At 40.2% G+C, this 15,887-nt stretch overlaps 2 protein-coding genes across 2 annotated transcripts; one reads left to right on the top strand and one right to left on the bottom strand.

The window, feature by feature from the left end:
• Window positions 1–762: 762 nt before the first annotated feature.
• On the bottom strand, window positions 763–9,513 carry pde6c (phosphodiesterase 6C, cGMP-specific, cone, alpha prime). Its single transcript, XM_029527227.1, has 22 exons — window positions 9,046–9,513; window positions 8,158–8,310; window positions 7,435–7,524; window positions 7,097–7,237; window positions 6,915–6,989; window positions 6,721–6,785; window positions 6,335–6,401; window positions 5,832–5,879; window positions 5,521–5,670; window positions 5,094–5,237; window positions 4,639–4,704; window positions 4,301–4,456; window positions 3,697–3,804; window positions 3,230–3,339; window positions 3,046–3,133; window positions 2,855–2,955; window positions 2,542–2,649; window positions 2,322–2,385; window positions 1,938–2,012; window positions 1,735–1,818; window positions 903–1,056; window positions 763–812 (listed from the first exon to the last, which is right to left on the bottom strand). Exons 1-22 carry the CDS (start codon window positions 9,511–9,513, stop codon window positions 763–765), a joined length of 2,565 nt encoding a protein of 854 aa, XP_029383087.1.
• A 3,130-nt stretch (window positions 9,514–12,643) lies between these two features.
• rbp4 (retinol binding protein 4, plasma) lies at window positions 12,644–15,110 on the top strand. The gene is made up of 6 exons (XM_029527228.1): window positions 12,644–12,740; window positions 13,096–13,198; window positions 13,352–13,488; window positions 13,588–13,694; window positions 14,001–14,213; window positions 14,437–15,110. The coding sequence occupies exons 2-6, from the start codon at window positions 13,097–13,099 to the stop codon at window positions 14,472–14,474; spliced, it is 597 nt and encodes a 198-aa protein (XP_029383088.1). The 5' UTR covers window positions 12,644–12,740; window position 13,096; the 3' UTR covers window positions 14,475–15,110.
• Window positions 15,111–15,887: the final 777 nt, after the last annotated feature.

The raw sequence follows: 15,887 nt of genomic DNA, 5'->3' as shown, positions 1-15,887 counted from the left end.
TGAAATGAATTTCATATCTAAATGTTAGCCATGCTTCTTAAACTGAAAAGCATCATTTTAACCCAGTTCCACTGATCCCTGTAAGTATAAAGCTATTGTCCCTGCCTGCCCTCCATGCATGTCCTGCCTCTGCCAGGACAGCAGCAGCTAAGTGCATTGTCCAACCTACAGTGCTACTACAGACTGCCAAAAGAATCCACTGTGAAAACTATTGCTTTGGCATGGATACACACTCACATGCTTAACGTGATTCATAATCAAAGAGCTGTGCTTCATCTTATGAGCTTGTTAGGAATGTTTTTAATTTGTGCTCTATGAAGGGGATCTACACATTGTCTGTGTGTTTAATGCTATTCAAATGTTTGTGGTTGGTTGTTGTACAGAGGAAGGAAGAGGAGTGATGAAATTTCCTATACATCCACGCCTTCAGAGTCAAATGGCTTCTCTTCCAGTCAGAGCCCCAACATGATGCTGCTGACTCTCCTTAGAGAATGGTCACACTTCCTAATCCAGACTGGACTGAGTACAATAGACCGAAATAGGTTAGACTGAACCAGATCAGGCCAAACAAGGCGGGCCTGGACCGCACCAGAGCAGACAGCACCTAACTACAAAGAAGTATGCCGATATCGATCAGACCGGACCGAACTAGTCTCACAGAATTCCAACTAGACAACTTGTCAGACCAGAATTATAGGCTAGTGTAGCCTAAACTAGTTCTAACCGGAATACATCATATTCAGATCCAAGCGCTGGAAGAGTTTAACAGATGGTGCAGGTCTTTGACTTCCCTCCATCACCACCACCACCACCTCCAGCTAAATAAACACAGAAATAACAAAGATGTGTGAATACAGGATCACACTCTGAACACAGGACAGGTCTTCCGGAAATAATTGTACCTTTCTTGGCTTCCTCTTCTTCCAGCTTCTTCTTTTCATCCTCGATGGCCTTCATCTTTGCATTATACACTTCAGCCAGCTCATTCCAATGAGACCGGTTATTGTTCAGTCCATCAAACATGGGCGTGATCTCCTTGTGGAACCTGGAAAACTCCTGGCAAAATGAGGGGAACAGGCTGCATGTCAACATGTTATTCACAGTGTGAAAGAGAGGGAGATGAAGATGTCTGACAAACATTCATGCACAAATCCACATACCATCCAGACAGCTAGGTGGGTTAAACAGGTTCATCTCTATCCATCCTGTTATCCAGCCTACGGTCAGGTAAAGCTACAAGATATCTAAAGCTTCTTGTCTCTAAAGAGACTTTGTGGCAGTCTCATCAAATCTTAAACCTATGCAGCAGGTTGTACAGAACAGTATTAAAGTTCTACTTCAAATAAATCTAGGGTCTTGGAATGAGGTTATTAATTGGGTTTAGCTGCTTTTAAGGGTTACATTGGGAGAGCTCTTACTTCTTGAAAGTATACAAATTGACTAAAGTCAGCTGAATCAAAATAACTCAAGGGGCAGAATATGCTTTTCTTCCCTTTGCAGAAAATCAAGATCCAATTGAAGCTGGATTAAATGACTGCACCCCTTTTTAGACATCGGCTGTGCAGGAATTCAAGCAGTTAAAAATAAACTCTTGCAACACAGATACAGAGCAGGAAAATCGTTGTCCATTTCACTTTTGATTCAATTTCAGAATGAAATACTAAAGGAAACAAACAAACAAAAAAAGAAAAAAAGAAATTGAGGCTCTGACTGGTGTATAAAACTCGTCATTACCTTGTATACAAACGAGCACACAAAGTCGATGAAACCACACTGCATCTTGGGTAGTTGTTCGGCACAATTTCTGTCCATCATAGGCTGAAAGGAGATGTGGTTTTCAGGTGTAAATGAGACAACCGGTTGCTCTGCTACAACGACCAGAAGAAGAAGAAGAAGAAAAAAAAAAAAGGATTTCAAAGAAGAGAGGTTTGTCTTACAATTGGTTGTTGGTCCAAAACAGTTCTCTCCAAGTCTCCCTGCTCCCAGAATTCAGCAGCAACCATCAGAGCCACCTGGAGACAAACACACAGAAAGCAGAACACATAATGACTAAGATTGACTGTAATACAAGTCGCCTGTTAAACTCATCTTATTTTTGCTGTCTGGACTTTATAATAAAATAGCCCTATATATTTTCAGAAGTAATAACCTGATAAATGAGTAAAGAGAGGCAGGAAAAGTAAAAGCAATGTGCAGAACTAAATTACAACATCAAAAACCTATTATTGGAATATTGTAGTATTTGCTGCTTAGCTTTGTGTGACTCTTTTGCTTCTTGCAAAATTCCTCTGTATATTTTAAAAATCTGCATGGTTACCCACCTTGCTCTGTACCTCCCAGGGTTTAGTGATAGCCGATAAGTCGCAGCCTGTCATCATCATGGCCCTGAAGATGCGAGATACACAAAATAGTCATGAAAGAGATGACGGCGACCTGCCAGCGCTGCTGCTGCTGCTTTGCAAGGGTCTGTTGTCTCATAAGCATATTTGAAAGGAAACCAAACAACAGCTGTGTCAGCATCTGCCCGAATTGGATACATACATGACGATTTCCTTCCTGATGGGGTTGTTAGCTACATAGGCAGTGGCTTCCTTTTCATCTGTCATAGGCTCTGTAGCATTCACAATGTTTTGGAACATTGTCCTCTTTCTGTGTGAGGGCAATTGGATTAGATAAAAAACGGTCAGTCAAATGAACCAAACAAATTGATCCAGTCAGTTACAAGGAAGATGACATTGCACAAACATGGACAGCCTGCAACTAAAATTTAGAGAAACATCAGCTTTAGTATTCCCCATGGCTGTAGCATGCTAGCAGTTTTCATGTTTCGTGATTCATAACCAACAGCACCTACTTGAAGTAGAGGGCCAGATCAGTGGCGATGATGCAGACATCAAACAAGTGCTGCACGGTCTCAAACTGACGCTTCTGGAGGTTGCAGAAGATGTTTAGACTCTGCAAGAGACCGTGACAAGCAGTCAAAACGTCTGTCTGGTTTTCTAAATGAGCCGGTTATTTAATTATTTGACCAACGAGGTGTTCTACCTCCTCTCCCATGAGCGTTTTGCTGTACTCCAAGTGGTGCCTCTCCATGATGGAAGAGCCATGAAGCTTGGCCAGAGGAGATGCACTCCTAAATAAAAAGAAAACAGAGATAGGAAAATAAATTGACTTGCATTTAACACATATACTCACACTTGTCGTACCACCCAGGAGAAATTGGACTTGCTTTGTCTGGTAGAGGTTGTTGGTTCCTCTGTGGTCAATATCGTGGCAGAAAGCAGCAGCCACCATGGCAAAGGCATCTAGATCAGAGTAGTACTTCCTCAGCTTCCCTGTCTGGAAGAGGAGAGAGAGTATTTTAATGGAAAGGCGTTTGTATGAATCGGAGTTACCTATGAGTAACTTAATTTCATATCTTTACCCCGTTTGTAGACCTTTTAAAAAGCTAAATAATGGACATTATCAATAGTTATTTTAAGCATATTCGACAGGGCTTATGAAGAAATCAAACAGGTTGAGGGCCTATATAAGTTGTTGACTATGTTGTAAGACAGTCATCTTTCCACATGCTGCTGATTTATTATGCAATACAGTGTAGAGTCAAAATTATGGTCATAACTTGAGCAGTCTGTAATTGTAAAGAGAAGCCCGAACGAGATGAAAGAAGCACAGCAGAGGTTGCACAGGCATTACCTGAAGCAGGCAGAACATGGTGTGGCCGACGTTGAAGCCATGCCTCCAGTTGTGGTAGGTGATGTCACGGTAACCTTTCCTCACTGTGTACATCCACCTAGTCAGTGTCTAAAAGGGAGGGAGTGAGTGTGAGGGAGTTAAAGAGCAAGGTGTGGGAGAAACACAAAGCCATAAAGATAAAAACTTAATTTTTCCAGAGAGCTTTCAGATGAGTTGTAAACCAGTGTGATGTACTTGTGCACTCCTTGTGCTTAAGGAAATCCGCTCTGCCTTCACGGAGACACCGCTGGGTGTCACAGATTTGTAGCTGCAGCATGATGTACTTCAAGAGGCTTGGGCTAATTAAGGATTACATCTACTCCTCTTTTTTCTCCAAAACTGAGCAATGGCACTTTTCCCATCACCCCAAAAGCTTCACAGATGATACTGAATGTTCTGGTTTTGTGCCTGATCGTCTCTTTTCTTTTCTTTACCCACATTTCATAAAATAAGTTTCAAATGATTGTTACATGGAATGTACCATATGCTTGGTATCAACTCCCAGACCCAAGCAGGGGCACCAACAAGAACTTCCTGGTAGAGTGGACTTGAGCTTCTGACTCACCTCTGCAGGAACTTTAAACTTTTCAACAACACCAAGCTCGAAGAACATGCGGATGCCGGCTTTGATGAGGTCAAACTCTGTGACGGGGAAGTCGCTGAAGGAGAACAGGTACAGACTCTCTCCATTGACGTTGTCAGCTTGCGGGCAGGTTGCTCTCTACACAAACACCATACAGAGGGTAAAAACAACACTTAAAAGGCAAAGACTGCTACATGACTATATGTTTAAGGTAGTTAACAGGAAGGAAAAATTACTTTCTTTTTTTGTATTTTGCTCACATTTTGCTGACATTTTATTTCAGTCCAATGTTTAGGCCGAGAAGATTAAACAAAACATACCAATAGTTTGTACATCTCTTTCTGGTCACAGTCTTCAGGTTCTGCACCAAACTTTTCATTGGTGTTCTGATTAGAGAGAAAAGGATAAAAAGCATTAGAAATAAAAAATGCTGCCATTATCTATGTCAATCTCCAGCTTGAATTGAAAGATCGGCAGAAAAAATAAAAGCAGCAAAGACATTGAAATACCTTGTTTTCAGACATTTCAGATTAAAGCTCCAAGCTGTAACCTTGTAAACTGTCATCTCATCATCTTAAATGTTAGCTGCTGAGTGGATAAACGATCCATCCAAGATTTCTATTAGTACTCTAATAGCTGCTAGTCAAAAGCAATTCATTGCTGGATTAACCTTTGACTACCTATTTCATCTTGAGAGGCACTTTGAGGAAATATTGAGAGATCAAAGTTAGACCTCTGGAGAGAAAGTGAGTGGGAAACTTAGGTGGACACTGACCAGAATGGACTGCAGCTCATCTTTGGTACATCTGGTCTGGTACATGAGCATCTCCTGGGCTATGTCTTTCCTCCATTCCATACGGTTCAGCCTGTCGTAGGTGTCGCAGTTCAGCACTGACCAGCCCAGGAACTGTGTCAGAGCCTGGACCAAGCAATTAGAGTGAGTGCGTGAGTGATACCACAGTCACCTCCATTTGTCAAGTATTATGAAGTTATGCTTCACCAGCATTTTTTCCATCAACATGTTAATTTATGCAGACAAAAAAAGAACAAGTCTTTCCCTCTGTAGGGGAAACCTGTGGCAATAGTGATGACAACACAGTCTATACACAAACGGATGACAACATGATATCCAAAAAGAGAGATTCTGTGTGATGATGATAGAATATACAATGAGAGATAGAGAAGGGATGTATGATGCGAACCTCAGTGATCTGTTCATCATGTTCATCAAAAGGTCTGCCATCTTTCCTGTTGAAGAAAGTGGCAATTCCAACAATTTCTTCCTTTTTGTTGACGATGGGAAGTGACAGGACATTCTTGATGACAAAGCCTGTCTCATCCACAGCCTCTTTCTGAAAGGCAATGAAAAATAATGTTCGTAAATCGTGGCTCAGTGGGAACATCAAGGCAGTCAAATCAACATTTTGTGGAGAAAGTCAAAAAGTAAAACAAAGCAGATACAGATGTTCAGGCTATTTTGTGTGTATGTGGGAAAAGGTAAAAGTCTCCTCACCTGGAAAGTGAAAAAGTCATCTGCAGCCACATTCATCATGTTGCAAATCTGCACGCATATAAAAAATATTTGGATTTGTATTAGTATTTGCTGTAGTCTAACTTTCAGTGCATTTATTTATTTATTTATGTATTTATTACAGAATGTATTTGAAACACAAAAGTGATAAAATCATTAATTCCCCTTTTTGTTTGGACAACTAGTAGTATATCTTTACTTCTAGAGCCTTTTATATTTAAATTGTGTAGGTAGCATGTTACATACTCAGTCACAAATAATATTCACCAACCACTGGTCTGAATTAAATGCAGGGTGACATACTCCTTTGCCTAATCTATATCAAGGTCAGACTGTGAAGCTCACCCTGTGCTTGGTGTGTCTGTTTGTTTTTACTCTTGTCTCACTGTTTTAGTTGTTTCCTCTCTCTATCGCTGTATATTAATTCCTGATAGTTGTAGTTATTTTGGTAATGAGTAGCTCTGCAGAAGCTGGAGGAGACTTACAAAGCCATTCTCTGCCACATAGGTCGGCAGTCCACTGACTAAAGCCCAGTGATCTGCAGGTGGACCTCTGAAATAGAAAAACACACACAGAGTTGTGTTAGCTAAAGTAAATGAATTCCTAATAAGTGTGTTAAGCAGTGCTGACACTCCACCTTCAATTCAAATTTACTCAGTTACTACATCACATTATTCCCCAAATAACACCCAGAGACTCTCACAGCTATCTGTGGTACCAACAACATATTAGACATAGCGTATTAATCAAGATTAATGGGTTCCATGTTTTTTGTTTTAATATTATGGATGTCTCAAGCTAATAATTGATACCAAGTTGACTTTGACATACAAATAGTTAATATTTGAAGCATATATTTATGGCTGCTTACGGTATAACTTTGATTTCTTCTTTGGCCTCTAGGAGGTAGTCGATGATCTTGTAAAAGATGACTTCCTGTATGAATAGGAGAAGCCTGTTAGAAATGATTGATCATTTTCAAACTAACGTTAGGTTACTCAGTTAGCTTTTAAATGCCACACATGGCAAAAATGGATGTAATGAGTAGGATAATGAGTTTGTTACCCTGCCATCTGGCGTCTTTGGTCCTTTATAGGGTTCCACATCTCCCAGTTTCACTGGCCATTCATCATAGAATTCCTGCAGGGAAATACAGAAATAATAACTTGAAATTATTTAAGTCTGTAGCCATTATTAATGTCTATTCAATCCAGTTATTAAAAGTGAATCTATTCTGCAAGACTAACCTTCTCTTTGGTCATGTCCAACAAGCCCACTGAGTATCGTTCGCATTGTAGGTAGGTCCTTACAGTGTAGAGTGCTTTGTGGAACTGTCTTTCAATGTCTGTCAACTCCTCAAACACTTTACTGGCTGACCAGAGCAGCACCTGTGAGCAAAGCAACAGGTGAAATTGGAGGTGATTCACGGTCTGTTTATAGTGTGAGTGTTCTATGGATTAGAAGCACCAACAAGCAAATAACAGGTATGAAGGGAAACTCTAATAGAATCATATCTCAGTTCAAGACACCCAGTCTGTCACTGCACCTCCCTTTTTATTTACCAAACAGCAACAGTTCAGTTTACCTGACTCCTCCTGGACTCCACATTGAACATGTAGGCTGTGTAATACTGCAGGGCAAGGACTTGAGCAAAGTTCATGTACTTGTGGAAGAGCTAAGAACAAGATGGGATTAAAGTTTTCATCAATACAAAACAGCAAGTTAAACACAGTGGCAAATGTAAATGTTTTAAAAGCAGGACAGATCTGCCCAATAAAAGATGTGATTTGTCATAGAAAGTGATCCCTTAGATCATACAAATGAATGTGAGTGTGTGCTTCTCATCTGAGAGATAATGTGCCAAGAAAAAAGTTTTGTTTTGTTTTGTTTTTTTTTTTTCAATTGCTCGTAACAGAAACTTAGCCTCAATAGTCTGTAAAAACATCAACATATTCCTGGTTAAATTACTTTTTTCTTGTCCATCAAATCAGATTGACTTGCTGAATATAAGGGTTATATATATATATGGTTGTGTTTTACACCTTGCTAGACTAAATTGCAGCAATAATCTTTATTTAGAGCAAAACTTCAAATTGCAGAGCACCAACCTTTTGTAGTAGCAAAAAAGGAACTAAGGAAAGAACTCAGGCATAATAGAGTGATATGTGCTATTCCAAAAAAAATTACCTCTATTTGATGCTTTAATTGCCAAATTCAAGTTCAGGTTAGAGTCCAAAAACTATTAGAGCTCACACAGTGATCTAATACTGATATGAATGGATGCAAATGTTAAAGTGTGTATCCTTACGGCCTCATCCTCTGGAGTGAATGAATCAGCTCCTATTTTGTTTAGTGCCGTGACGACTCCAAGGCATTCCTTGTCAGCCATCAAAGGGAAAGTGAGCATGCATTTGGTCTTGTATCCAGTCTGTTTGTCCACAAAGTCACAGAACTTTTGATTCTGGAGGGAAAGAAAAAGAAAACCCCATATAAGATCACTACCAAGCGGGTAACACAGTTAGACTCTTCATGTAGCTCTGTGTAGCTCCTCACTGATTTCAGGAGCTCATGATCTGGCTGTCACAATGTTGACAGAGCTCTATTTGAAAAATAAACTCTGATTTGATTTTGTTCTCTAATAAATATTATAACATTGACAGCAAAATGCATTCAATCTTCACATTTTCCAAAATTTTTCACACATGACAATCAAATGTATACAATCCAATAATGGAGGTGTGCTTTTCACAGAGCACGTTGCATTGTTAAATTTGGTAAATCAAAATAAAAGCCATTTCTTTTTGACCACTGATTTTCTGATGTTTGCTGATCACTCTGTTCAACATTATCTGAAGCCTTCAGTGGTTTCAAAGCAACAGCAAGACTTTCAGTGTCAGCTTATGCATATGCAGAAATAGAAGGAACAGAACTAAACTAAAATTACAGATCAGACCCACAGTAACTGTAAACAAACGTGCTTGTGTTTTATTTTATTTTATTTTTACCTCTCTGTGAATCTGTGCATCACAAACTGCCCACAATGAGAAAGAGCCCTATTTTCTAATGACTTTAATCAACTTCCAATTTGAAAACAAACCTGCAGGTGATTTGAATAACCAAATAATAAATTGTAAAAACAAACCACATCTCCGTCTTACTTTTTGACACCTGAAGCCACTTTACGGCTCGTCCTCACCTTAGAAACGTCGGGCACGTTTTGCGCCTTTTTGGAGTGCGCGGTGAAGCCGACGATGCCCATGTCGAGCGGAAACACGATCTCAGTCTGCGGGTGCACCAAGTTGGCGTCGTACTTGGAGGTTGGCGTCACGTCGAAGAGGTTGGTGGCCAGCTCGGGTATTCCGTTCCTGGAGCGGCACAGGTAGTAGCTCATCCTGTCGGCCTGTATTATCAGGGAGACCCTCTGCAGCACCTTGTGCAGGGACTGCTCCAGATCCCCTTGCTTCTGCAGCTCCTGGACCAGCTCGAAGATAATGGCGGCCTCCTGCACCGAGTTAACATCCTTGAAAGACGCGGTGTCTTTGACGTCGACGGGTGCCGAGAAGGCGGCGGTCAGGGCCTCGGCGCGCAGCTTCTTGTCGAAGTACTCTTTGGCGAACTGCGGGTTGTTCTCCAGGTATTTCTCCACGCTATCCTTGTCTGCCATTTTTTATTTTAATTTTTTTTGGGGGGGAAAGAAAAACTTGTGTTTGTTTCTGTTTTAATGTACTTTCCCCAGGTTAAAAAGAATCAGTGAGCTGGAGCTGCATCCTTCGCCGCGGTCCCCTGAGGGAGTCTGACTGGACAGGCTGCAGCTTAGAGGCTGAAAGGATCAAAGTGGCCGCTAATTAATGTGACGTCATGACATCAAAAGCCCGGCTCTAAGCGCCCTTAACCCGCAAATCCCACCGCTGATCATTTTATATCGGACACTCCCGGCCCGGTGTGCTGCAGGCTGCTGTCAGGTCAGGCGTCACATCCACCAAGGGCACACTTGTGGGGATGAGATGAGAAACTTGTTTTTTATTTTGTTTGTTTGTTTGTTTTTTAATATCTCAGAAATGTGTTTCTGAACTTCCTCCAAAACACAATTGAAGGCCATTTGTCGGCCATGACAGTTTATCACGTGGCTCCATTGGACACTTCCTGGCCTTACCCCTGCTGGCTGTAGGTGAATAGAAATGCTTCAAGCTCTAGACATTTCCAAACCATTTACTGGACTCGCATTGTCTCCCTAAATCTACCAGTCCCATATTTAATGTGCCGTTGCTGTTTACAATGGTTATTAAAGGATCCGTGCAGTCAATTGACATGAGAGTGGCTTTACTTGCCTCCAAGAATAATGAGGCAAACCTGCATTATGTATGACCAATGTTCTTGTTGTTTTTAGTACTCGGGCGTTAGTACTTATATAGTGTCTGATGGTGACAGTGATCAGGCTCAGAGCCATAATGGTAGCCCATCTAAAACTGTGTGCTAATGAACTCACCATCTTTATGGAGGTATCAGTCCTTGGACAAGGAATTAGCCAATTAGTGGGACTTCAATGTCTGAGAATAAGAGCCTAAACAAAGATGGCTGGCTATTATTAACTGAGCACACTGTCTGGTTAGCTGCTGGCAGGCTGGCAAGACAAGGGCTTCCCCGCTATTTTTCTCTGTGTGGATTAGAGCTACAAAAGGTCTGTGGTTGGATGCAAGATACTGTGCAAATAAATTGGAGCAGCTGAGGCAGAAAGGACGAAAGATACAAGCAAGTGAACAACAGAAAGGCAGGATGATTAAATGTTATGATAGAAATATAATGGATGGTATTGGTTACTGTGTACTATTTACCTCTACTGTGGAAGGCTCAATACTAACAACACTGTTTAATGATCAGCGGCCACTTTGGCCACAAGTATTAATTACAGGATGATTGGACATCTAATAGGATTTCCCTACATTTCCCAATATTTAATTTACTCACATTAGGTGCTTAAAGACTCAGAAATAGTTTTTATTCCTTAGCGATGTAAAACAAAATTTAAAATGAAATAGCTTGAGGAAAGACTTGAGGTGATTTAATATACTTGAAGCTAGATCACAATTCAATCAGGTAATTACAGTTTCGATCCCTGCTATCTCTGCAGAAAATACAATCTTTGTGAAGCTTGTGGACAGATACTTTAAGCCATAGGTGGTGGAGGTGTTGGACTGCATTATATTTATGTGGGTGGAAAAAGTCTTTGCTAAAAATACCACTTCCCTGATGTGCTATTGCCCTGCTCAAAACTCCAAAGTGCAGATGGAAGTTGTGCGTTCAGGTCTTTTTCCCCATTCCAGTTTTATGTGGGATCGTTAGGGATTTAAAGTTACTTAAGTCTTATAGCCCATCAAAACAAAATACTTACTGACTGACCATTTACTGCTATGCTGCAAAACATTCAACCACAAACCAAGCAGTCAAATGTGTAATGCATATCATATCTTGGCTGATCTACATGATTATGAAATGTGTTGCCGCCTGTGGCCAAATTCCAGCTGCTATTATTTCTGCTCAAAATGACTGATTGCAATGTTTTCAACTGGCCAGGGCCTTGGTTATGCAAGCTGCAGATGTTTGGCTGTGCTATGCTCTTTTATTCGACAGAGCCCTCAAAGGACTGGTTACATGATCTCAGTGCAAAACAGCACACACAGTAGACTGAAGTCAGATGAAACACAGATCTGTGTTAGAGACACATTTTAACTGTGTAAGTCGCAAACTTGGTTCTACCCTGGTCTTGGGAAAAAGTTTTGTTTTTTTTTTTAATTAGGAAATAAAATGTGCTTGAATCTGCGAAATTATATTAATATGGGAACCATTTATTTTATTGCTATTCACTTGAGTTACGTGACTTACTCTAGTGCATTTTCACAAAATACCACAATTGATCCCTGATTGACCCTTTAAATTACAACAATGCTGTGAGAGCAAAGTTGCTAATAAAGATTTACTCAAGTAGATCACTCCCAGATTTGCCATATAGAAGGACTCTTTTTGGGTGATATGCTTGTTTCCATGATTCCAGATTAATAATTTAAGTGCCATTCCTCCCTGTATTATATCTGAATGGCACAAGTATTTTTAAGCAGACTAACATGTTCTCCCATCATTATTGACTGACTTTTGAAGCCAGCCTTTGTAGTTAGAAAAGATATGATTAGCTGTTTTTCACATTGATCATGTTCTGTTGAAAGTCCACCATTTATACAAACAGCACTCACAGTATAAAGCTTTTGCTTGAACTCATCAACGTCATCAAGTCAACAGCTGATGCAATAGCACTGATGCTGCAGGAAGCACATTGCCTATTGTAACATTTATTTGGTAAATATTCATTAAGTTGAATTCAGTTTTCATTCATTTGCTCATCTTCAACCGCTTATCAGTTTCCAGGTCGCGGGGGGTAGTTTTCTACACAAAGAAATCCAAATGCACACCTAAGCATTTCCCTTGGATTTATTATGTTGAAGTATAAGGATTGCCTTGCAAATGCTCTCTTAACTTCTTGCAAAAGGTGTTTGTATCTACACATGCATTGTATAGCTTATTCCAGATGGCCTTCTTGGCTTTGCAAGTGCCTGCTTTCACAAGACCCAGAAAGGCCTTAGCAGTTTTTACAGGAAAACACATTTTCTTTGGGGTGGGGGTTGGCTTTGGTCAGCCAAATCTGCACAACACACCAATCAATAGAGCCCAAAGTTATGTAAATGTTTGTCCAATAGAAGGCAAGAATTCTGCAGGACGAGCAGGAGGGAGGTCCAGGTCTCCAGAAGTCATTACACAATACTAGCTGACAGTATAAAAGACCCAAAGCAGACCGAACACCAGAGGATCTCCGAGAGCTGCTCTCTTCTTTTTTTTAACAAGGTATGCATTGACAATAGTCTTACGTTTTTACTTAAAAATTCTTAACTGGGCATTTAAGGTGTATAATTGTTATTGCTAAAATTTAAAATTTTTTATGATGAGATTTTTTTTTTTTTTTTTTTGGGTAATATCTTACTTTTATACTAATTTGTCATTAGCATGCAGAAACATATTTTAAGGTCCTTTAATGCACTCCACTTTAAAGGAAATGAAATGATAATGAAGCTGAAACATGGGCCCATCCTGTCACTGTCTCCCTTTCTGAATCTGTCCTTCTCAACCATTTTCTGCCTTTTTTTTAATCCTTCATCTGTTTTGTTTTGTTTTTTTTTGTGTTTTTCTTGTTCTGAGACAGCATGCTGTGGTACGTTGTGGCCCTCAGCCTCGTGGCTTTGTCCTGGGCACAGGACTGCCAGGTGGCCAACATTCAGGTCATGCAGAACTTTGACAGGAACAGGGTAAGTTTGCCACTGCCGTTTGACGAGCTTTGACGAATAAGACTGAAGGTCAAAGATCTGTTTTCTGATCTGTTACTGTTTTCATGCAGCATGCTATGTTCTAGAAGGTGTAATAGAAAATAATGAGGTATAAATTGGGCTTCTCTCTTACAGTATGCAGGGACGTGGTACGCCGTAGGAAAGAAGGACCCACAGGGTTTGTTCTTACTCGACAACATCGTGGCCCAGTTTACTGTCACAGAAGATGGCAAAATGACCGCAACTGCTCGGGGAAGAGTCATCATCCTCAAGTGGGTTCTGCTCTTTACTGTAAAAGTGTCCTCTCGTCCAGGTATCCTCCTTTTTTTTTTTTCTCCCATTTAATCATCACCCCCCTCTTTGACCTCCAGCAACTGGGAAATGTGTGCTGACATGTTGGCCACCTTTGAGGAGACCCAAGACCCTGCCAAGTTTAGAATGAAGTACTGGGGAGTTGCATCCTACTTGCAGACTGGAAGTAAGTTGTTGTACTTATACACCTAATCCCTGTGCTTTACAAGTAATTTAAAGGTTTTAGGATATAAAAAAGGACTGTTGACCTTGAGATTGGATGTAATAACGATGATTACTTACTTGTCTGTGACTCTGTAAATTGAATCTCCAGAATATCTCCCTTGTTAATTATGCATCTTCTTTAGAAATTGTAGTTTTGCCCATATTTTTTTCACCCTGTATTATTTGGGCTGTGAAAACTTTTAATACTAAAGAGGAATTAACTGGCTTCAGTCAGTTTGATGAATCCCCATGTCTGTCTTGCTCTTAGACGATGACCACTGGGTGATAGACACCGACTACGATAACTACGCCATCCACTATTCGTGCAGACTGTTAGACACCGATGGCACTTGCTTAGACAGCTACTCCTTCATCTTCTCCCGTCATCCAACCGGTTTGAGGCCAGAGGACCAGCATGTTGTCGTACAGAAGAAGATGGAACTGTGCCTGCTGGGCAAATACAGACGTGTTGCACACACTGGTGAGTCAAATTCACCCATGTGCTGTTTTATTGATGCAGTGATTTCTTGATTTGTGCTGTTTTTAGGGCCAATGTCACGCAGGGAGATATTTGATAAGAGGAACCAGGTGGATGATTGATTTAACTTAGTTGTGCAAGTTCTGGGGATCACTGTCTAACTTGATTGACAAAATGGTGCATTGTAATCTTAGCAATGTAAATGTTTGTCTTCTCTTCACTGCAGGATTCTGTGAAAACAGTGGCTCTCTTGACATGCAGTGATACTGTTTTTATGAAGCAACCACCCCTGGGACTTTGTGCCCCACAGCTGGTCTTCAGCTCCAACACCCCAGACTTTCTCTTAGTCTCCAATACTGACTCGGTGTATTTCAATAAATGAAAAAGCCCTTTCTACATCTTTATAAAAATTAACATCATATTTAAAACAACTTTAAATACAAATTTAAGGTGGCAGCTGATACTGGTGTCCCCACTAGAAAATGAGATTCTTGGACTTGGAACATTTTGGTCTCACCCTTAAATTTTGGAACACTGTTCTTTTAGGAACTTAAACATCATGTGAAACAGCCCTCCTCAGGGAAACCAGTGGAACTTGGCCTCTTGGTTGCAGTGAGAAAATGAGATGACTTTCCAGGCCAATGTGTCAAACAGTCAAAGAAATCAGTGTATGTGAATGCTCAGCATTGCTGCAAAATCCAAGCATCATGTTTACTAGGAAATATGTCACTGGCTTTACTGTTACACTGAAGGATGCACAGTATCTTAGCAGAAAAGCACATACTGTTAGCACACCTTAATCCACATTAAGTCACGCTATCCAGGCATTGTAGTTTGGTGTAGTTTGACTGTATAATGTATACTTTGATTCAATTTTTGAAATAAAACATTCACACCATATTGGCTCATTTGATTTTTCAATTGCATTAAATTACTTATCCATATTCAAGGATTGAAAATGGTGAACTCATGCTCTTGTCTTTTGCATTCACAGCCAAAATATACACATTCCAAATATACCCTCAATTTAGCTTTTATTTTTCCATCCTATAATAGTGGAAACCCATACCAAACAAAAACGGGTGGGAAATTAACTTCAAGCAGAACATAATTCAGTAACTGAGCTGAATCAAAAGTTCAGACAATGGAGGGAAATTGTACATGCTGGTATCAAAGAACAAGTAATTTAATAAAGTTTACTACCTAAAACTGGTATTGACGTTGAACTCCTGGCTGCAGGGTTTTGTTTTTGTTTGTTTTAAAATGATCTTGTCAGCTCTGACCAAAATTCTGTCCTTTTTTTCTTGTTGTGAGATCCACAAGTTTTTTCCTATAAATTTGAAAATATTACGAGTGAGCGGTTCCCAGGATCATGTTTGCACATGTTTAACATTTTGGCTGTCACCGAAATGTCTGCTAGATGAATGGGAACAAATTATTCATTTGTACACTCATATCTCAGCATGTGCTGCATGGATCTGTACAAAATGTTCCACATATATTCACAGTTGCCGGCAGAGGAATTCTAACATTTATCATGATCCCATGAGTTTTCCTCTGGTGTCAACATGAAGTTGACCTTTGTCCTATTGAATTACATCTCAACAACTATTATAAAAGAACACCTTTTGCAAGAACTTGATTCTGTAACATTACTGTATACCTACTGGAAGTGTG

This window comes from Echeneis naucrates, chromosome 19 (assembly GCF_900963305.1).
Source record: "Echeneis naucrates chromosome 19, fEcheNa1.1, whole genome shotgun sequence".
Classification (NCBI taxonomy): domain Eukaryota; kingdom Metazoa; phylum Chordata; class Actinopteri; order Carangiformes; family Echeneidae; genus Echeneis; species Echeneis naucrates.
This window is presented reverse-complemented; position numbering and strand designations above follow the sequence as displayed.